This window comes from Pezoporus flaviventris, unplaced genomic scaffold (genome assembly GCF_033815535.1).
Source record: "Pezoporus flaviventris isolate CSIRO_AGI_PZ_B2104156 unplaced genomic scaffold, CSIRO_AGI_Pfla_v1 ptg000045l, whole genome shotgun sequence".
Taxonomy (NCBI): domain Eukaryota; kingdom Metazoa; phylum Chordata; class Aves; order Psittaciformes; family Psittacidae; genus Pezoporus; species Pezoporus flaviventris.
In genome coordinates, this window is record NW_026892593.1 from 21,911,603 (window position 1) to 21,935,863 (window position 24,261).

The window sequence follows — 24,261 nt, forward strand, 5'->3', positions numbered from 1 at the left end:
CTTCTGGATTAAATACACCAGTTTAGCATCCTCTTAGGCTCTGCTCCTGGTTACTGAACACCTACTTGTCGTATCTCAAGAAGTCAGCATGAGCAGGAAGACACATGCAGTGCTAATGAGCAGCTATTTACTTACACTTCATCTACCTCTGGAAATACAGAAATGGGAAAGAAAGTAATATACTGCTTATATTATAGGCACTTAAGGCTAAGTGTAGTACTTCTCTCAACATTGGGTAGACCCCAGTTACTTATGATACCTCTCTCTTGTCTGTGGACTGGATTATAGGTCACCTTCCTACAGACCCTTCCCCTCTCATCTGCTCCTTGGCAAGTGTTTCCAGTTTCTTAGGAACCCCACAGGGATTGTGCCCTCCCTGACCTGTCAGCCTCTGCTGAGCAGAGCAGGAACTTTGAACAATTACCAGGTATTGCTTTTCAGCCACCAAAGATTGTCTCCACACAATTGTCAGACTTTCTTGGAATCTGTGGCAACACCCAGAACTCAGTCACCTTTCTGCCTCTTTGCGGCAGACTACACAAAGGTAATGAAACAAGCAGAACACCACTTAATATCTACAGAAAATGAGAGGTCCCTTCTGGGTTACTCAGGTCCTCTCTCTCTGAAACCTCCTGTACTAGTACTGTTGGCTATGAAAGGCTGGGACTCTCACATACTATACGCACTCGGGTAGTAACAGACAGCCCAGCTGCTCAGTGCTAGCCAGTGTGCAGACTCACCCATGCTCTGCCTCTGTTAGATTTGGTTTCTAATTCTTTTTTTTTTTTCTGAAAGACTGGGTATTTGTTCATTGCAGAATGTTTCTCATTGTGTAGGAGAAAACTCTTGTTTGTCCCAAGCTCTGAAGTAGAATAACAAGGCATTCTTGGTGGAGATTCAAGACTGGGCTTCACTTCTGCCTGTGCTTTGTTAGAACTGAGACTCCTTCAGTTTGCAGTGCAAATGCCACCGGCACTTGCTAACCAGCTTTCACTCTGGTGATAACTGTATGTTAAATACGCAGCCTTATTTAGAAATCTCAGTGGCATTTACATAGTTCCAGTTCACAGCATTTACTGGATGTCAGTTGTGTTTCATGACAGTTTTATTACCCTACCTGTGGAAAACCTTTGCCTCTCAAACACTGAACACAATGCAGCTCATTGTATTCTGTGAGACAGAACCCTGTTTTTTACTGGATCAAAAGTAACTGTGGCGAAACCAAGTTTCCAATACAATATTTCTAATGCACCTTGGAACTTAATCTGGTTCCTGTTTTTGATGCCTAAAATAATGCAGGCATGAACTGAATATATGATAAACTGTTCATTTTAAACTATGTGCTGTAGTCAAGAATTATTAGGGAGAATGCTTGAGATAGAAGAGTATTTTCTGTACAGTTCTCAGCTATGCAGAAAAGAAAGTCTGAAATCCTTGCTTCATTTAAGTCACATTGCCTACAGCAAAGCCAGAATTTCACCTAAAGAATGAAAACAAAGTAAAAGACAAAATAAGAAGGGAGAGTAGTGTTTTGCAAAGGAGTCACATAGCATGCAATTGCCCAAAGCTGAACTCTGCACAGTCATTATTACATGAACCAAACATGAAATAGGAAAAGCATTCACTTTCCCATCGGTTACCACACTTCTGAAATGATGGATTTTTCCATAATTTCATAACCTGCAGTGCTATGATTTCTCCTTCTGATTAGGAATTGCAGCCAACTGATAACGGAAAGAAATCTGCCAGACCATATGGTGGAAAATTCCAAGGAATATTAGTACATCTATACTGAAAAATACCCCAGTGATGCAGTTTTGACAAGAGAATGTTTATTTTATAGATGAGTTTCACTGAATACCATTAGCAGGAGTGAGAATCCTTTAGAACTGAAGCTGCTGTTTAGTGTGACAGGTAAGTGTGCGGTCATAAGGGCAATTCAGCATGTTACTAGGCCATTGGTAAACAGCAAGATGATTAAGAGATTATTAATCTGAACCACAACTGGGGCTAGTGACAGACTAGCACTACCTCACTAGGACTTACTCAGCTGTCTTTCCTGATGTATGGTTGTTCAGTGTGCATTTTCTTCTTGCCATGACTGTGTCTGCTGAGTTCCTTTTTCATTATCCAATTTACAGACCACATGTCCCTCTTGGACACTGGTCCCTACAATCTCGGTTTCCTGGTTGTTACCTGCCAGGCCTATGTATCTTTTGCACAGTTAGGATGGTGGCATATGAAAAGCAAACAACAACTGGTAGCAGTAGTAAAGGTCCACAAAAAAGAGCTTTCAATCTTCTTCCAGTCTGTGTCTATGCCTCCATCACCTCACTGTCCCTTCAACTTGATCATAATGGACTTCATCATACAGCATTTAGTGATTTTTTTTTTTTGTTAGGCTGGCTCAGTCTAATCTCTTCTTGGAAGGCTTCTATCAGTCTTCTTTTGCCCCTTCTTCATATCACATTCTTGAAAAGTCTTTGCCACTTTCTTCTTGTACTTCCCATCAAAGTACAGCACTTAGAAATTTCTTGCTTACAAGTCTCCTACTGGACTTATTCTTCAGAAACTGCCTTCATGACTACGCTATAAAATGTAGCTACACTTGCAATCGTGCTATACACAGAATGTAGTTACAGATCATTTGGTCTCTCTTCAGGGTTTTTGTTCCTGTTTGATTCTGTAAGGTATTTTCATAAGGCACAAACTGTCTTTTTTGTGCCCTCTGTCTTCACTCTCTAATATGGAATTGTGCCTATGAAACCATGTTATTTCTCTCATTCCCTCTCATCTTGGTGATGGGGCCCGGCCTTTTAAACATTTCTTCTTTCTGAGTGGCAGTACTGAATGAAACAGTATTTTCCTTCCATGCATTTGAGTTGTGAAGAATTGAATCCAAGTCTTAAATGCTGGCCTCCTGTTCCTATGCTGAAAGAAGCGTTGATATCTCTGGAGCTCCGTCCTGTACTTTGGGTCTCAATCCATACAAGAATGATGAATGCTCAAGGTGCAGACATTAAGTATTTGCCTTCTGCTACAAAGAAACCCGAGAGCAAGGCACAGCAGCAGTGCACCTGATGCTTTATACCTGAAATCATCTAAGGGATGAGTCTCATATGCATTCAGAAGTTAAGGATGCCATTTCTTTGTCTACACCAGCTACAGGCAATGTGGAAGTGAAAGGTGTGGATTTCCCACACCAAACTGATACAGTTTAATTAAGATCCTGCTGTAATTAAGCTGAGACAGTTGGAAGCTCTTCTCATCTTTTTACCTGCCTTTTTATTTCTGTAGTACTTGCCAATGGAAACACCTAATGTGCAAACACTTAAGAATTACTATAAGGTTGTTAGTGGGGCACATTGTCTTTCAAGACTTTTTTTCTTCAAAGACATATAGCACTGAAACATTTTCTCTTTTATTTTGTTCCCACAGTAAAAAAGAATATACTTTCTTTTCTGTAAAGAAATACAGATTTTATGTACTGCAAAAATGTAAGTTTAAGGGGGAAAAAAGACACCCATTAACTTGGATAAAGCCTGAAATCTCATTCTGGATAACGGTATCAATTTATAAAGTGATATTAATGTATCTAGTACTTACCAAAATAAGTCCAGAGATTAATGAGGAAGTGCCTGTCAGGGCAACATAGAACTTGGGGGTTAATGTGTTCAAAAACATACTCACTGGAAAAGAAAAGAGAGGAAACCATGAGTACAAGAGCAGGACATGTTCTCCACATGTGTCCCCTCCTCCTCCCAACTGTTTTCCAACCTCAGATAAGTTATTACCTTACTTTTGGTGAAAAAGACAAATTTTAAAAAGCATCCTGTTCCATCTGCCTAACATGTGATACAGCATTAGACTGCCACATGCAGAATTTTGTTTTCACAACAGTCAGCCACAATTCATTGGAAGATCGCTGCACATGCATTCAGGTCTTTCATGTTCCAGTCCAAGCTCCACTGACATTGAGTTCAGGACTGCCCACATTACATGGAAGACATTTCTTTATTGCATTTGCTACTCCACTGCAGTTAGAAATTTTAGGGTTGATCTCATTGTCCTGCATTCAACACTGTCTCAACATCCTGCATGATCTTGGTAAATCTGGACAAATTTTTAAAAGCCTTTTATTTCTCATCACCTTGGTTCCTATTTTATGAAGTAAATTATAATAGCATTTCCCTAATTCGTTCCACTTCATTAAAGTTGGTGAACCACTCAGTATGAGAACAGTGAGTAAATGCAAATAACAGATTAGGAGAAGACCTAACTGGCTTTTTGATAATTAGGGGTGAAAATCATGATAGCTATCCAGATTATCTGAAATCTAGGGCAGAAGCAAAGCCAGAGAAGCTACAGGGAATGGCAGTTCCATCTGTATGGGCTTCTGGAAATTCAAAGAGCTTTTTCTAGTCATATCCTATTTTGACTAAAGCTGCTCAGAGAATCCCCAGGTAGTTGTGCTCAGCCCCCCACAGAAAATCCCTATGTCCTTAAGAGAATAAAATAATGTTTTTATAGGTTTTGGATCACTCTACAGAAGCTACTAAGGAGAACTGGAGCTCTTCCATGAAATTCTAGGTGTTTAAAGAAAACTCTCACCTTCCCCTCACCTCCACCTTCCACAAATGAAAACATTCTGTATTAAACTACATGGAGGGTTAGAATATCTTCTGTAAAAAAAAACCTACTGTTTTTTTTTACACTGCCAGTGCCAAAGTATTTCTCAAACATATACACATATATGTATACACACACACACACACAAGCATATATATTTGTATACATAGATGCATCCATGACTGAAGAGGGAACTGACAACAGTTAGCTGTTAAATTTAAAAGGCTTGTATCAGACTACCAGTCATTAAAAAATGCTGATAAAAAGATACGGATACATAGATGGGAGGCCCTCAGTTCATTCCGTTCTCTTTAGAAATGACACTTACTGAGATTAAATAATATGGAGCCAAAAAAAAATGAAGAGAAGATTACAACAGCAGGATACAAATCATCAAACATATGATTAATTTTCCATGACCAGTAAAACAGAAAATTGCCTTCCAGAAATGTATCACTAAAAGAGACTGAAACCCTGCAATTCAGCTACTTTGTTTGGGTTTTGGCTGCATATTTTCTGTATTTTTTTCTTGAAAAAGCCGTAAATTGTTAAAATGGAAGTGTCATTTTCTGCTCTGCTGGAGTGGCATTAAGCACTGAGCTGGTACAGCAAAGAACTAGTTTAGTGGGGTTTAATTCCATTGTACATTTTCTTTCACAGATGAATTAGATGTCAGATTCTCAGCTAGTGTAAATAAGGATAATATCCCAAATTTTACTGTGTGCAGTACAGCTACACTGATTTATGCTGGCTCTGGCTCAATAGTTGGGATTTTCCCACATCTTTCTTTCTTTTTTTACTGCTCCCATTCTTTTTTTTTTTTTTTTTAATATGTCTAATACAAGCTGCCTTTGAAATAGCAGTCCCTACTTTCTCCAGCCCCAGTACCTGCTAAGAAGGGAGAGGAATGGAGAGACTGAAATAGCTTTGGGTTCTGCCAACCAGCATGATTCCTTTAGAAGAAACATTCCTCATTCTGGAATGCAAATCTAAGCCACAGACATAATCAAACTATGTCACTGGGGAAATTTCAGACTGCCAGTGAAATTACTTCCTCTGCTTAGGTCAGGATATTCCTGAGAGAGTATATGCTCTGATGGGATATAGATGTTCATAGCTCCCATGTAGCACAGTGCTGCTGCTGTGCCAACAATAACATGAAAAGCCAGGCCATGCTTTCTCTCCCACTCCTCCGCCACAGCTTCACAGCTCCTGGAATGCTGATATTTCTTCTATTAAACTGGTAAATTTTTCCTATTACCCTAGAGGAAACTTGATTTCCAAGTTGTGAAGCCACCTAAATCTTCTGTGTTTTAGAAGAATCTCCATGAAGGCTATCCACTGAATATGGATATAGTCTATTTGTTTTAAATTCCTATTGCCTGTTTCACTAAGAAGTGCTGCAAAGACAATAAAGTTTCTTAATCAGTGATGAGATACTCATCATTACTGACTGCCATCAATAGAATTTGCTTTCAGAAATGCATTTCCATTTTGAAGAGCCCCCTCAACAGATCAGCTCCATGGAGCTTATCAATGCAGTAGAATAAATGAGGCTCTTAAGAAATGCTGTTAGCTTCTCTCCATCACCACTCTTTTACAAGGAGTGTATACTGAGTCATAGACAAACTCTGTGACCTGAATGAAGACAGGATTCAATTTATGTGTCATTTGCACCATTGTTACTGCTTTCTTATTTGCTTGAATGTATACTGCTGCTCCTTTATGATTTTCACTTCACTTTTAGAGCTTAACCATGGGAGCGGGCAAGGCGAACAGATACAGCGCTGGATGCTTTTAGATTCTATGGGCTGGTCTACCAGCTAACTGGAGTAGCTCAGTACATTTGCTACAGTTGCACTTAAGTACCAGAGCTGCTTATCTGGACTGTATCTCCCTAATCCTTTCGCCATTCTTATTACTACTCATTAACTATAAGAATATTCTGTTTATTAAGAAAACTATCAACTTTTGCAAATTATTAATTACTCTCCCAGTCCCTTTATGTTCATAAATATTAACAGAAGCAAACACTTTATAAGAAACATCTCCAAAACAGTAAAACAAAGCACTGGAGGATCTGCAGACAGACTGTTTTTATTCTGAACTTAATGAGAATTCAGTAATTAGAATCATAGAATCATAGAATACTTAGGGTTGGAAAGGACTTTAAGATCATCAAGTTCCAACCACCCTGCCATGGGCAGGGACACCTCACACTAAACCATATCACCCAAGGCCTCGTCCAACCTGGTCTTGAACACTGCCAGGGATGGAGCATTTGCAGCCTCCCTGGGAAACCCATTCCAGTGCCTCACCACCCTAACACAGGAAAGAATTTCTTCCTTATATCCAATCTAAACTTCCCCTGTTTAAGTTTTAACCCGTTACCCCTTGTCCTGCCACTACAGTCTCTAATGAAGAGTCCCTCCCCAGCATCCCTACAGGCCCCCTTCAGATACTGGAAGGCTGCTATGAGGTCTCCATGCAGCCTTTTCTTCCCCAGGCTGAACAGCCCCAACTTTCTCAGCCTGTCTTCATATGGGAGGTGCTCCAGTCCCCTGATCATCCTCGTGGCCCTTCTCTGGACTTGTTCCAACAGTTCCATGTCCTTTTTATGTTGAGGACACCAGAACTGCACACAATACTCCAAGTGAGGTCTCACAAGAGCAGAGGGGCAGGATCACCTCCTTCAACCTGCTGGTAACTCTCCTTTTGATGCAGCCCAGGATATGGTTGGCTTTCTGGGCTATGAGCGCACACTGAAGCCGGCTCATGTTCATTTCCTCATCAACCAACACCCCCAAGTCTTTCTCTGCAGGGCTGCTCTGAATCTCTTCTCTGCCCAACCTGTAACTGTGCCTGGGTCCCAGGTGTAGGACCTTGCACTTGGCATGGTTAAACTCCATAAAGTTGGCATCAGCCCACCTCACAAGTGTGTCAAGGTCCCTCTGGATGGCATTCCTTCCATCCAGCATGTCAACCGAACCACACAGCTTGGTGTCATTGGCAAACTTGCTGAGGGCGCACTCAATCCCACTGTCCATGTCACTGTCAAAGATGTTGAACAAGACCGGTCCCAACACCGATCCCTGGAGGACACCACTCGTTACTGGTCTCCAGCTGGACATTGAGCCATTGACCACAACTCTTTGTGAGCGGCCATCCAGCCAGTTCTATATCCACCAAGTGGTCCATCCATCAAATTGGTGTCTCTCCAATTCAGAGACAAGGATGTCGTGTGGGACAGTGTCGAACGCTTTACACAAGTCCAGGTAGATGATATCAACTGCTCTACCCCTGTCCATCAGTTCTGTAGCCCCATCATAGAGGGCCACCAAATTGGTCAGGCAGGATTTCCCCTTAGTGAAGCCATGCTGGCTGTCACCAAGCACCTTGTTGATTTTCATGTGCATTTCTTTACAGTTACCATTCTGGCAATGCAGAAATCATTATCATATCAAATGTCTGTCCTGTAGTGAACTCAGGTTTCCTTCAGTGTGCTGCAATAAACTAGCATCATTAGACAATGCTAAATGTCCATCTGCCCAAATTTGGATAGCAGTATTTTTCTCCTCTCTCCTTTTTTAAACTGTCTAATCCTGGGGACTGGGGAGCAGAAAGAGATTTCTGGGAAATGAGATTTGACAATGCCAGCAGAATGAACTGCAATGACTGCAGAATAAAGAAGCCAAGTAGAATCACCAGGGAAAGGTGGCACTGTACATCCTTTCTTCTGAATTCAGAACATACCTGTGTGTGCCTAATTATGTCTGTCCACAAAGGGAAGATGGTGCATCTATTCAGCTTGGAATATCATCTCTGTAACTTGGTAGGACTTAAAAAGGGCAACTAATGAGTATCTAGAGAAAGAAACTTGCCTGATGTTCCTACAGAGCCAACTCATCTGAAATTACTGTCAAAACTTGATTATTTCCACAGGCTTCAGATGATGAATGATTTATTTTAGGTGTGTTAGCAGAGATAATGGAATACAGTACAGCCTGTTTTGGTTTATTGGTTTTGGTTGTTTGTTTGCTTTTTTTATTATTTAAAGACAACCAGAATGACCTATAAATGCTGTCTAAACAAGCCAAGTATGTGTGCTTGTGAGAAGCTCCTGGCCTTACAAATACCCACCCCCCTCTCTCTTCCCTTCTCTTTATTGCTTTTATTATAATCATGCCTGAGTCACCCAGAATAAGGCCCTACTTACATTTCCAGAGGTGCCTACATTACATTGGTGAATCATTCCATCCTATTGTATAATATCTAGGGAAGGACTGTTATTCCATTGTTAACTGTGCATGCTCACAGAGATGAATTTACATCTTATTTGGTTCACGGCAGACAAGCTAAAAAAGCACACAAGTCATAGCTAAGATTTCCTGTTGAGGCTAATCAAAAGAGGCAACTGAAATGTTCTTGAAAGCTGATGCCATTTCATTCCTGTTATGTATGTTATTCATTTCCAATATTCATGATTCATTCTGAATGTGGGAATTAACAGGAGAGGAAAATCCAGACATTTTTCAAGCAACAAAACCATCAAATCACATACAATGTATCATTCAAGGTGATAAAAACTATGTTGTTTAAAATATTTTTCAAGGACTTGAGGCATTCAGATTTCAGGCATGTGAGGAACCCCAGTAGGAGGGAAATAATGGGGTTAAACTGCTTAAAGTATCATCGTGCTGCTGTAGAAGTTAATTACATTAGAAGATCACTAGGAGAGGGAACATTGCAAACTGCCTGCTATTCCCACATGTGGATCTACTGAAATGACAGCCCCATTACCTACTTCTGAATGTGAGACTATGTAGCTTGCACACTAGATGCAAACAAAAATTTAATAGCAGTGTTACAGAAATCACACATAAACAGAGCGAAGATAGGACTGCATCATTTACAGCACTTTTAAGAAGAAAAATAATTTTCTGAAAATACAGATAAAATTAAATATATGTCAATAACTGAGTATAATAACTATGTGAGACAAGGTTTCTGGGTACAGTAGTAAGTTTTATAAGAACAAATGGCCAGAAATCATAGAAAAGCTTATAGTAACAGAACCCTTCCAGTGTGTTACTGATCCTCAAGTCATCATGGCTAAAATGTGTGTCACTAAGAAATTTTGCTGTATTTTATGTTCCCACTCTCCATCATATTTGCTTGGTATGCGAACAATGCAAATTCTTGTAACACCAGAGCCAAGAGCTCAAATCCTTTAGAGAGGCAACAAGCTAAGAAACCTGTTGCTGAAGACCTTTGACACAGCAATTCAGTTGCTTTTCACTGCAACCATCCATTCAAGCTAGTGTTCAAACACGATACAGACGACGCAGCAGAGAGTGGCTTATCTCACAGTGGCCTCACTGTATGGATTAATGCAGCCCTCTGATTCCAACTGGTTGCAGCGGTGAAGAACTCTTCCACCAAACTGTCAGCAAAGAGGGCAAAATAAAAATGAATAAACTTATTTTAATAAATATATAAACTTCCCCTCTCTGAGTAGAAAGTGCTGCATAATCTTGAATTTAATTGAACTATTTATACATAATCTTTTTGAATCTTCAACCCATCTGTCTTAAGAATGTTAACAATACACTTTTGGGAAAACATGCTAGGGTCAGGCTGAATTATGCATTATATACTATGATGGCCTCCAGCTCAATATAAATATAATCCCCACCAGGTTTAAAGCCAGTGCAGTGTGTTGTCTCAGGTGTCTCAGGAAAAAAGAAGAAAATAAAAGAACAACCCAAAACACCAAACTCACAAGCTTTTACCAGGGTTTTCCCTGGGAAGCTGCTAAGATTGTTTTGACGTCTTCATGCTTCTTGAATAATTACCAAAGAAGAAGTAATCATTCGAATCTTTAAGAATGCTGCAGAGTGAGTTTCATTTTTCCTTGTTGCAAATGCTATGAAGCTTCCTCCTGAAGGCCTTTTCTCCAGATCTGGTTTCAAAACTTGAAAAGATTTGTCACTCAGAAACAAACATGTGGCCAGTCCATGCAGGATATCTGTGTACTATGCACAAGGAAATCCAGATGCCCACTCACTTTGTTCAACCACATTCAGATGTCTGGAGCCTAAGCTAACTGGCCAGTGAAGCAGTCTGTTGCTCTCAGTGAATCCTGGATTAGACCCTAAGTGAGAGAAAATGGTGATGTGCCAAAAGCCACCTATTACTTGAGAAAAATAATGAACTCTGATTAACTGTACAGATGTGCATAATCAAAGTTCTGCCCTCACAGATATTTCTAATTAATGAAATAGAACTTTCTGGACTGAAGAACACCACGCTCTCTCTCTCTTCCATGTTTCCACATCTTAAATGTAGCTTTTCGCTTTCAACAGAATACCTTTACCACAGTTAAAAGGGGAGTGAGTAGGAATGGTCACAGAACTGAGGGCAGAAGGACATACAGGTGAATCAAGGCAACCAAATCTGGATGACAAAATACAACTTAGACGCTACTGTGACATGGAAAAGAGAAAATAAAAGAAAACCAGATTAGAGACAGACAAGTATAATACAGAGATGAGTTAAAACAAAATAAATGAAAAAAATGAATGGCCATAAAAATTAACATGACTAGAAAGGAGATAGAGACATGAACAGCAAAGGCAAAAAAGACACACAAGAAATGACACATGCAACATGAATGTAAATAAAGACTATTTTTGTTTTACAAAAGATGTCTTGCAATTCAGAAGTACCTTTTCATTGGGAGAAGACTGCCAACGCTAATAGCTTCCGTCATGTAGGAAAAGATACAGTCAACAAGTTATTCCTTGGTATCAATGTGCCTGGACATACAGGCACCGGACACAGTACACCTACCCAAAGAAAAACAATTTCTCTTGCGAATTCAAATACTAAAACCAGTTAGGATTGCTAGACTCAAGCACGGTATTCTGCTGTTCCATTTGTCTGAGGTCATGAACTCCCCACCTTGTGGATTTGAAGAGAATAAAAGTATGGAGAAAAAAAGATCAACTTTCCCCCATGAAAGCTGCTATTATAATGCAAATTTGCTGCCACGCAGTTGCCCCTGCCAAGGGACAAGGACATTTGCTTTTACTTTCACAATGTGGTGGTGACATGAGTTAATTATACAGTTCCTGTTAATTGCAGAGCATGCTGCATGAACACGAATATTTGCTACTATACTGGCAGAAAAAAAAAAAAATAAAAAAAACCCAAAACACCCCCAAAAACTGCCCTCCCAAACAAAACAAAAAAAAAACAACCCAGCATTTCCATTTAAAGAAAACATGGGAGAAATCCTTTCCTGGGACCTTAGAGCCCTTAACCGTCAGGGACTAACTACTGTACTTTTTTTTATGATCACCACAGTGTCCTAATGCTAAAAGCAGACTCCAGGTATTAATATGTACAGGTGGAAGGGAGCAACTGGGCAAGTAAAAGTGAGGCATGAAGGATGAGCAATGACATACTGAGTACAGACATTAGTATTTGGATTTTCAGAGCTGTGGATGTGTAAAATTAGGTTGTTGTTTGGTTCTTCATCAACTTGTCTTACAACACTTTCAATCTCACTTCTAAAATCGGGCTGCTTGCCGCTTGATTTGAAATGCTGTTGTTACACAACTCCCCTGAAGATTTTAAAGTTTCGATGACACCAAGCTGTGTGGTTCGGTTGATACCCTGGAGGGAAGGAATGCCATCCAGAGGGACCTTGACATGCTTGTGAGGTGGGCTGATGCCAACCTCATGAAGTTCAACCATGCCAAGTGCAAGGTCCTACACCTGGGTCGGAGCAATCCCAGGCACAGCTACAGGTTGGGCAGAGAAGAGATTCAGAGCAGCCCTGCGGAGAAGGACTTGGGGGTGTTGGTCGATGGGAAAATGAATGTGAACCGGCTTCAGTGTGCTCTCACAGCCCAGAAAGCCAACTGTATGCTGGGCTGCGTCAAAAGGAGAATTACCAGCAGGTTGAAGGAGGTGATCCTGCCCCTCTGCTCTTGTGAGACTTCACTTGGAGTATTGTGTGCAGTTGTGGTGTCCTCAACATAAAAAAGACATGGAACTGTTGAAAAAAGTCTAGAGGAGGGCCCGAGGATGATCAGGGGACTGGAGCACCTCCCGTATGAAGATAGGCTGAGAAAGTTGGGGCCATTCAGCCTGGAGAAGAGAAGGCTGCATGGAGACCTTATAGCAGCCTTCAAGTATCTGAAGGGGGCCTGTAGGGATGCTGGGGAGGGACTCTTCATTAGGGACTGTAGTCTGTATTCTTCCCATGCCACCTGTCCTTGCTTCCACTTATTATAAGCCTGTTTTTTCATTTGAATTTTCCTCAGTAGCTCCTTATCCGTCCAAGGAGGTCTCCTGGCCCTCCTGCTGCACTTCCTTCTGGTTGGGATGCAATACTCCTGAGCTTGCAGCAGGTGATCCTTGAATATCAACCAACAGTCTTGGGCCCCTCTGCCCTCTAGGGCTGTATCCCATGGCACCTTCCGAAGCAGGTTCCTGAAGAGGCCAGAGTCTGCTCTTTTGAAGTCCAGGGCAGTGAGCTTGCTGCATACTCTTCTCACTGTCCTGAGGATCTCAAATTCGAGCATCTCATGATTGCTGCATCCAAGGCTGCCCTGGATCGTCACATTTCCAACGAGCCCTTCCCTGTTGGTGAGCACGAGGTCAAGCACGGCACCTCTCCTTGTCGGCTCCTATATTACTTGCAGAAGGAAGTTGTCTTCTACACAATCGAGGAACCTCCTGGATTGCTTGTGCCGGGCCGTACCTTCCTTCCAACAGATGTCAGGGTGGTTGAAGTCACCCATGAGAAAAAGGGCCTGCGAGCGTGAGGCTTTTCCTATCTGTCTATGGAGTGCTTCATCCGCAGGTTCTCCTTGATCAGGCGGTCTGTAACAGATGCCCACAGTAATGTCTCCCATAGCTATATTCCCTTTAACCCTGACCCACAAACTCTCTGTTAATTGCTCACCTGTCCCCAGACAGAGTTCCATACTCTCCAGCCTATCCCTAACATAAAGAGCAACTCCCCCTCCCCGCCTGCCAGGCCTGTCTTTCCTAAAGAGCCTGTAACCTTCCATACCAACACTAAATCAGTAATAATGTATTTCATTGCAAAACTGTACTCATGCACTGCAACCAAATTACCTTATTTCCACTCTGTACCTCCAAATGCCCAAACAAATCCATATTTTAAAATTATTCTTAACATCAACTATGTTAGAGATCATTCATGTAACTGAACTGATGCAGCTTTATCCCGTTTGGACAGGCACTATTTGTGAAGTCGAACCTGCCTCTTAACTGTTGCTTATTCTGAGGCATTACACAGATTTATGGGGTTTAGTCTTTCAAAGCTGTATTAAAACAAAAGCCAATTACTAAACCTTATTATCTAGAGTCATTTAAGACAATTAATGGCTTTTGTTCTAAGTGCCAGATCAGCAAAGTTCTCTCAATGGAACAGGGGAAGTTTTGCCCTCTTCTTTCATGCAACACTCAAGGAGGTAAGAGCTTCATTAAATCTTCTTGATTTTGGTTCATTAGCTGTCTAAAGAATATCCTAAACTAAAAGTTTGCCACAGTGATTAATTCCAGTGCCTCAGATAACAAAGATGAATCTACTCTTGAGAGATAAATCATGCAGAGTTTTCACCGCCAACTACTGGCATTCCACAAAAGAGAAAACATCCCATTGATTCCCATTATCCAGGAACCTCTCTTGGAGGAGCTATTCCCATGCTAAGACAAAAAGAGGCACATGAACAAAGCATCCTCAGCTGCCCTGCAGCCTCCTTTTGTTCCATGCAGGATTTGATATTTACACTAAACCTACAGATAAGAGAAGTGTCACATCTTCCATCCTTGCTTGTGTTTTGCATTCATAGGCATACAAAGACAAGTATCATCATGGTTTGCGCATCCAAAAAAATCGTGTCAGCAATGAAAAAAGTTCAGAAAATATCCCTGAAATTTGCATCTTGACTAATTTTTTTCTATTTTTCAGATAGATTTCTTTTTCTTTTAAATTCTGAAGAAATATTCCATTCTGGACTTTTTTATTCTAACCTTGATAGCCTCATTCTATATAGCACATCTATTTTGAGAGTCTCTAAGATCATGATCTCTTTGCATGCAAGAAATTTGCAAGGTGCTTCTTGGAATAGAGGTGACTGGAAAACATTTTCTTAATTAGAGCCAGCAACCTCATGAAAACTCCCTGGAGGTCTACAATAGTTAGTATCATTATCCCATCATTGAAAACTCATCTGTGCTTCCTACTTACAAAATCAATAGGGTATTTATGCTATTTTTCCTCTATAAGAAATTTCTACTTATAATAAATTTCTATATGAGGCAGGGATTTTTTTCCCCAGTAATTGATGGTCTGAGTAATGCAGCACAAAAAGAAGGGAAAAATAATTTTCCATTACGTGTGATTGATTATTCTTCTGTATCTAATAATCAGCTTTCCCTTTTTAAGCCTTCTTAAAGCTGACACACTGAGTAATCGTACCAAATGGACAAGAAGACAAGTTAAGTAGAAAACTTTTACTTCTCTGCCTCCATTTTGGGTATTTCAAAGAAAGCATAGGAGCAGGTTTGACAAGTGCTGTATAATTTCCATTGCCTATCAGTCTCTTGGGACACCCAAAAGTTATTAAAATGGAAAAGGCTCTGTAGTAACTCTAGAGAGAGCTGCAATCTGCATTCAGGACCTGACTGATGAGGAGATAAACTTTTGGGGGCGAATTCTGCATAATAAAGATTTTCAGTAGAGTGAGCTCTAGAGAATGTCTAACCAAACGCATGGCAAATGGCACAGCAAAGGCTGAAGTCAGACTTTTAAAACATGGGCTGGTCCTCCTCTCCCTAGAGGCAGTGAGTCTCTCTCCAGTGCAATTTCCTCCAAAGGTCTCATGTATCTGTTAGACAAAACTGGACTGTCCATAGTTCTAAAGCTTGTATTGTTTCACAAAAAGACAAATACAATGCCACTTAAGGGTACCTCATTAACTATAATGTTATTTAATTTACCCTTTGATGAAATCCCAGGAGAAAAGGCAGTGCAAGACACCCACTATTTTTCTTACTGAGTATTTGGTGATTTTAATTCCAAACACAAGCTGTGGCTGACCTGGCTGAAAACAACTGTGAAACAGCTTTCTGTCCAATAGTGTCTTCTGTAATTTTCCTTTCTTCTGTTTAAAATTACAAGTCTTTTCAGAGGCAGGTCACCTCATGAAGGTAGGAGGGACCACAGAAAGAGTGGGACAGGACTCGCAGGCAGAAGTTGGTGAGGTTACTGCTGTGCAGAACTGTCACTTGACCTGCCAGAGCAGTCAGGCTGTTCAGAAACACAACACAAATACACTAACCCCAGCACTCCCTGTTACTGTCTTATCTTTTTTCCTCTAAAACCAAACAGCAGGGAGAGAGAAATGAAAAACACCAAACTAAATCAGCCAAATGAAGCACATCTGATAGACAAGCCTGTATGAGAAATAACACTGTGCAGGACTTAACTATACCTGTGTATCACCCCTGTTGCTGATCCACTCAGGTACTGTATTGGCTCTCACTTGAAAATTCAAAGCTGTGTTGGGAAGCTCCCACTTTTAGGTCCAGCCTGGAACCTGTGACAATAAATGCCCACTTACCTAAATTCTCCAGCTGGACATCCAGGGGCTGTAGAGTGCACCCCACATTTTAGTAAATAACTCCAGGGAAATATTCTATATATCATTCTATATCAAACTATAGCTGGATTCCAGATACCACAATGCAAAAAGCAGCTTAAAAAATACAAAATCTCCTTGTGATTACCAGGCTGTGTCTTGGTTTTTGTGAGAAAAATGCTGAGCTAAAGGGAGGACACGCCAGAAGCGTGGCCAGGCAGCAGGGCTGCCCTTCCCTTCCACTGCATCATGCAGATGAGGGTCTCAAAACAAACAGGTAATGGCTGAAGATCCTCTTTGCAAGTTTCCCCCTTGATTCTGACTTGAGCTACGGGAATTCTGAGTTCCTCAAAACTCGGGCCACGATGGCTCAAATTGAGCATCTGCAATTAGAAATTGGTTTTGAAAGTTTGGTCAGGCAGGCAGTGAGTCGCTGAGGTGAGACGAACATCAGGAGCCGAGCTTTCCATTCTCCAAAGGCTAGTAAAAGCTGAGCACTGAGCAAACACTGCTGCCTGTATGCATTTCCAAACACGACTGAAAGCTACTTCACCACTGCACCCGGAGACCAGAGAAGGCTGAGCTGCAAAACAGCCTGTCAGAATGCAGGGAATTTCTTGCACCTGCTTGTTCCTCTTCTGTTCACATTACTGCACCTAGCACTAGTAACCACGGCTGTGCTAATCCTCAGATACTGGTGGTTAATTATGTTAATCACTGCATTGGGAGTTTTGTCAGCTGTCCTTTAAGTTGGTCTACTCAGATCACCCTGGCAAAAACTGCCTTTGGAGCTAAAACTTGCCATGTTTTCTCTTGATGCAGTAACAAAAGCTTCTGATTTTTTGGGGGGGTGAAACACCAGCTAAAATATTCAACAACTGGGGACCTCACATCTGCTGCCTGGTTTCTCTATGCATATGGTTAGGCACTAATTCCCATCTAATCCTTGAGGAAGAGCAATAGGAAAGTCATCTCCAAAGGTGTAGCACGTGGAACCGATTCCCCTCTGAACACACACATCTGAGTGAGCAACTGCTTCAATGGAAAAATCCAGAAAAAAGCTTTGAGAATGGCAGAATACCAAAATCAATACAGCAATACGTTCAAAGTGGGCTCTGGTACAGAAAGCTCAAAGAGGGAATGCAAAATTATTGTGAGAGGCTACTTAACTTAATGCTTTTCAAAATGCCACTTGGCTCAGAAACAGGGAGATTTGGAACCTGCTAAGTGTGTTTAAGTGCTTGGATTGTGGCATTTAAATGACCAACAAAACCCTTATTGCTCATTATTCAAAGCACGAAATACCACCAAGAGAAGGGCAGCTGACTTTCTGGCTACAAGTGCCCATTAGAGAGATGCACTTAGGGATATATAATACCACAGCAACATGGAATTTGCAATAGAGCTTGGCTTCTGCTCCTAGCTTTATGGCTGGCTTGCCTGCAAGTCTTACAATGCTGTGTTTTGGGGCCTCGGTTCCATGCCTGTACTTAGCTAAGGGACCTAAGTAACGTTTTGTGTGCAGTAGCAGCAGAGATCTCTGCAGTCACCTACAGCTCCCCTGTTCGTTTCTTCACTTACACATAGCACCTGCCTAAGCATCAGCAAAGTAAATTGTTCTGGCCTTCTCCAAGGATCATTTCTGGTAATGTCATCCTCCAAGCCAAGAAGGCTTTACAGAAAACAGCCGATTATTTTCAAAGGAAGGTATTTCATCTGATCTGAGTACAGCCTGAGTACAGCCTGTCCCAGGACAAAATGGTAGTTTACACTATGGTGGTCCATGAAGTAGACTCACCTGCTCTTATTATGTAACAGGTTTTGAAGATGAAGTAGAGCATGAGAAGGTATGTAAAGGTGATTAGAACTAAAAATTAACAGTTTTTCAGGCTTAAAACCCCCCTACAGCAGGAAAAGTGAAGACTCACATATTTTAGTTATCTAATAACTAAATATAATACTGTATTGGGCTTGGGTCTCCCTGTATTTTGTTACCATCTCCCTATTTTCTTTGCTACTTTTAAAGAAGAAAAAAAGCTCCCCAAAGGAGTTTCTCTGAGCTCCAGCAACACTAGCACTATTAGGGAATGGTCTGTTGAAGACCTCTTTTTCATATTTGATTAATATTTCACATGGTGAAGAGCTGCCACTCAGCAGAAAGATCCAAAACTTTGAAAATAGGAAACATCATCAGCAAGGGGAATTAAGGAAAACCATCTGGGCTTATTAAAGCATTGCTGCCTGAACAAAAGAGCACAATGTCCTAATATGTGTGACAGCTCACCATCAAAGCCAAGCCATCAGAAGCCAAAGGCAGGAGATGCCAATAGGTCTGTGAACTTGAAATGGTATCAAGAGACATTACCACTTTGTAGCTGCACTAGAAAATGTCTTTAGCTGACATGCAGTGGGGCAAGATTTGTTTATTTCTGCATGAATGCATCAACAAAGAAATATTAAATTAACCGTTTCCAGAAAGACTCCCATTTTCTCAGTAAAACATAACACTTTTTTTTCCCATTAATGAGTCCTTTGCCCTGAAGATACTCAATTTTTAGATTAAATATATAAATCCAGCGATTTTTAACATGAGACTTATGAATATGGCTTTGTGGGCAAAATGCACCTCTTGAATTGGAAATGTTCTAATAGGTTTTAGGCTTCTCCGAAATGATGGTTTCCTTTTGCTATGAAGTGAGACTCCTGAGGAAACCACTCCAGGTCTGTTGCTCACGAAGTACATGCGTAATTTGGATAATTAACTGAATGCCACAGGGTCATTATCTTTTCCCTAAAGCTGTATTCTCTTTTTTTTTTTTCCTGTAAGAGTTTTCCCAAGTTAATTTAATATTGTCAGTTTTCCCAAGTTAATTTCACACTGCCAACTAGGTAAATCCTTCAGAGATCAGTTCGTCTCACACCAGAGCTGGGCAGACAGTTCGCAGTGGTTTTTCCTGCAGTTTTAAGTATGTTGCTCTTACTGATTTTCAAAAACAAGGAGACATTTTTAATCCTATGCCTGATTGCTCCTTGTGAGGTAAAGCAAAAAAGGAAGGCAAGAGGGCATTGTTCAGAATAACAAAGCTCTTTTTGCCCCATCTGCCAGTCCCACTGCTGTCGATGCTGTTCAGCTGTGAGAAAACGCTGACTGCATGGACGTATGTCAGGACAGCTGAAGTGCCACAAAACGCTGCAGACGTTTTCCCGTACTGAAGGTTCGGGAAATGCAGGTGAATGCTATAGAAGAAGATAAGCATCACTGAGGCAAAATTACAAGCAAACACGTAGCACAGATATTCAAATGAATAATTAAAGCTGAGTTACAGCGTGTGCCTGGGTGTTTGAAAACAAGCCCCTGAGGAGTGGGTAAGGAGAGGCCTCTTCACTGAAGTGGCCCAGGATGTTCTCAGGGGCTGGAGAACCTCCCCGCCATGCAGAGCACACTGATACTAAGCAGCTCAGCTTGCCTTCTGATGGGCTGCAAAGGGAAAACAGAATTCATATCCTGTGGTTTCATGCTTATTTCATATAGAAGTAAGCAATTTCTGCCAAATTCTTACCAATAAAATAAAATAAGCAACAAAAAGAAAAATCAAGAAATAAAATGAAACAAGCCTGCAATTCTCTATCAACAGCCACTAACTGTGTAATCTTCTTTCTGTGTAGACCACTGCTGCTTTCTCTGTTTTGCTCTGAGCAGAGAGAAATTTTTTCACCACAGGTATACTCCCTTTCTTTGAAATGTTTACCACCAGGAGCACTCCACAGAACTGACAGGGAAAGCACAGGGGCTCTGCTAGCAGATGGGTTCATTAAGATTTTTTTTGCTCAGGGCCAGCATCAGTGGAAACCAAAGTGCTCTCCATACATCAGATTAGCTGAAGTGCTTGCCTGGGTCTAAAGGACTGAATTACTTGTGCTTCCATGTCTTCAGGGCACACCTGCAGTTTGTAAGTTCATTTGCCTACCACACCAGCTTCCAACTCACAAGGACGTTTTTGTTTTCTCTTACGCTGCAGTAGTTTTAAAGCCTCTTCTTGACTTCTTTTCTGCAATGTGCATCCACTTCCTTGCCTCCATTGCAGCTCCTTCCCCTTTGACTTTTACATTATTCATTCTGGCTGTCATCTAGCTCAACTCAGTTTCAGTTTGCAATGTCATCTGAAAACAGAATAGATCTGTTGTCCTATCCTGTCCTGTCCTTTCCCATCTGCATGCATCAAGAATAACCTCAGAAAGGAGAAAGAACTGGACTTGCGAAACATCTGTCCATGTCTTTTCTGCCAGGAACAGACAACAGTACCCATTTCTGAAGAGTTCAGCAGAAGTTGCCACTTTTCCTTACACAATCTAATCATATGGTGAACAACAGTGGACTGAATGTGTAATGAATGCTGATGGGCAAAATCTCTGACCAAAGTCCCCACTGCCACAGAACATTTTTATATGTTTATTTTCTCATTAAACTGTTTTGCAAAGCTTTCCCTAAAATCAGATTTCCCTGCAGTTCAGCTGAAAAGGCAAGGAAAGAATTCCAAGAAAGTGGTTGATGAACAAACAGATTTGAAGGAGAAGGGGGAATGATCAGGAAATACAGCCAGTTATTTAGAATAGAAAGCTCCTTTAACCTTGAAGGAAAATAACCCTGCTAAAGAAAAGGAAGTGGCACCACTGCTGTGGCTCTGTTGCAAGAATAAAATCTATGATTTCTGTACCACCTGGTGTGGTGAAGGCACAGAGGCTCGTGGAGGGCTGCCCTTCTGTGAGGATAACCCGATGAGGTGGCCACAGCCACCCCTTCCACTTTAGGGCAGCACTGCCTCTGCATGGCTGAGCCCTTCTTTGAAAGGGAGCCCCAAGAAGCTGAAATCAGTAATTGCCACACACTGTGTGCCAAGGCAGGCAAGAGGCAATGCAGGCCATCTCTGGACAAGGTCATTTAACAGGGTGATGCTGCCCAGGTGACACATCCGGCATGAGGAGCAGTGTAAGGAGACCCTGCTTCCTACTGACAGGTTATGGTGCCCTTGTCTCCAAATCCCATGGATACAGAAATACAGAATCACAGAGTCATTAGGGTTGGAAGGGACCTCTGGAGATCATCTAGCCCAACCCCTCTGACAAGGCAGGGCCACCTAGAGCAGGTTACACAGGTTACCTTCTGTTTACCTTCACTTCTCTCTGTATTGTTTAAAAGGCACGTACCTTATTTTTGCCTCCTCTTCCTAGATTTTTCAGAAGTGTGTTGAACTCTTAGGCCTTTTTCTACCCTATCCTGATAGATTCAGCTCCTCTGGTGCACTCCCAGGAACTGGACAGCCATGGCACGCCTTCCCTTTGAATGAACTAAGGAAGAGGTTAAAACCAGCTGAGTGCCAAAGGGCTCAAGGTCTAACTCTGCTCCCTTATCATATACCACACAGTATCTTGACCCAGGCACAGTGCCTTCTGGGGGCACAGGGCTGCAGGTATCAGAACTCACCACTCAGGGCAAACACAACAGCATGGCAAGAGTTCATGTCATCAACAACGTGTACTGCACTTTAAGTGACTTCATTTCTGACTCACAACTCAAAGAGTGAAACAGTACGATTTATTATAATCCACCTTCTAATGCCAAAAGACCTGTTAAAATATATATATATACCTGTTAAAATGTATATTAGAGAACCCAAAATTCACTTCATGTGCCTTTTTTCTTCTTTATTCAACTGTCTTCCCCCTTCCTCCACTTCCACATTCATGTGATGCTAAGCCACTTTCTAAAGTAGGATTAACTGCAGCTGCTAGAAAGCAGCATAATAATGGTGCTTTTTAATATAAAACTAATAGAGAAATAACTTCTGGATATCTAGCAAAAGGGAATTTATTAATGAAGTCACACACAGAAGCATGTTTCTTGCAAGGAAATCTAGGAATGGCCAGAACACTCCACTTGTTGTTTTGTCGTTGTTTTTTTGGTCACTTCACAATACAACATGAAACACTGATGCAAAACCAGCATGCAGAGTATGTTGCTTATATCTGCAGTGCATGGATCGGTACTTGTCTATCATGAGACAGAGCTAAAAGCAGGTATAGAAAGAAATTAATAGAACTCAACAGCTCTTGCCAACCAAAATCTCCCAGTGTTTGCCTAATTACTCATTTTGCTGGTAGTAAGCATGTTTATAATCTCTGCAATTTGCCATCATATTTCCATATTTGTTACATTATTATGCACAAGTTAAAAGGAGAAATCCAGGAAAATCTAAACAGGTCTCAGCATCCAAATGTACTGAATGGCATTTGGTAAAGAATTAGTGACATGACTGTAATCTCTTCCAAATGGCCTTTTCCAGTTAAGTTTGGGCCTCTTATTCTATTTTCCACCATCCCTCCATGAGATTACTAATTCTTCCAAACCTCAACCTCATTTCTGTCTTCAGGCCATCACAATCATAAAAGCTCTGCAACCACAACATGGAAGATGCCAAAACTGATGTCCAAAAGAAAGCCTCTATAACTCAAAGCAAAATAAACCAGAGTAAGTGACACTACTGCTTCAGAAAGGCTTGCATGTATGGAAACTAACTTGTTTTTTCCAACTCTAACAAATGGTCTGAGGAGATCATCCCTTCTAATAAAATTTGCTTTGCACTTCAGTGTCCTTTCCCTGTAGATCTCAAACTGCACTGCTAAGCATTGCTCATCAAATTCGTATTTTAGAAGGAAAAACTTGGATACAGGTAAGCACTAGTAAACAGTGAGTGAGCAGCTGATCTGAGAAGAGAGTGGCAGGGGAAACCCATCTACTACTCACCTTGAAAGCATGGGAAGTTTTGATACTGGCGTTAGCAGGACCAGGATTTCACCCCAGCAATCTGATGCCTCTGCCATTTCCCTGGTAGGGTTAACAAATAACTCCACAAAGTCTCATCCAGGTAAAGCCATTTTGCTAATTTTGCCTCCAGAAGGCTGTCAGCATTATAGCAGTAAGCTATGCAGGGGGTAATTAAGTGGTTACAGCAGACTGCACAGTTCTTGGATGATAGCTTTTCTCTTGCACATTGGTTATGAGTAACAGTTACGTACATTGAAGAGAAGAAAGCATCATCAGGGCCCTATTTCCAGGCAAGAATGATCTTAGAGCACCCAGAAAGACGGATCCGATAGACAAAACCCATCTGTTTCAGAGCTGATTTCATTATTTTGTACATCTGCTCAGTTCATTTCATTTGGCGTTAACACACTCTGCTCCACAAGACTTTTTTACTACTGAAATACTAGTTAAAGAATAATAATTTGCTACTGTTCTCTCTGTATTGCTGCCTTTTCTGGACAGCTGTCATGCTGCAGATGCTGGGAACAAGCCAGCCACCACAGGAACTTTTCCAAAGAACCCCACTGAGATATGAGAACTTGTTGTTCAAAGAAAGTCCTCTCGTGCCACCACAGGGAGACCATTCTTCTGTTCCCTTCAGGGCACCCTTTTTTCCTTACATAATTGTTATGCAACTTTTACATAGATTTTTATGATATGATTCATGTGTGAATGTAAGCACAAGCGCAGGCATGCCTTAGTGGGGGAAGTAACAAAAACAAAATGGCATAGTGCAGTTCCCTTGTTTGGGTATGTTTTGGGGTTGGTTTGGTTTTTTATTTACAGCTTTGATGGTCATTTTCACATTGACATCATTTTCATCATCTAGCTGCTTGACATTGTCCTGCCTAGTGGTGACAAGGCTCTCTTTTATTGACTTTATTATTGATAAAGTAATGCTCTAATAAAAAGGGGACTGCTTAACTCCCCTTCTTATCCTCAGGGGATGAAACCTTCATCCTCTTCAACTCTGACACTTGCTGCTGGTTAAGGACGGTTGGCTAGAAATGAACCCAGGTATCCTGTAACTTTCTGTACCTTTCCTCTACCTATTCATGTACCTTCTCTGTAACATATTAGGAAGCA

The 24,261-nt window shown here is 41.2% G+C and overlaps 1 protein-coding gene across 3 annotated transcripts in view; it reads right to left on the reverse strand.

Annotated features, from left to right (window-relative positions):
• The window catches only part of ST7 (suppression of tumorigenicity 7), a 149,638-nt gene that overhangs the window by 68,133 nt on the left and 57,244 nt on the right, over positions 1-24,261 (reverse strand). For all 3 annotated transcript variants that reach the window (XM_061467661.1, XM_061467660.1, XM_061467659.1), the window contains exon 2: positions 3,607-3,689. In XM_061467661.1, coding sequence (XP_061323645.1) covers positions 3,607-3,689 — 83 coding nt within the window. The remainder of the gene's footprint in view (positions 1-3,606; positions 3,690-24,261) is intronic.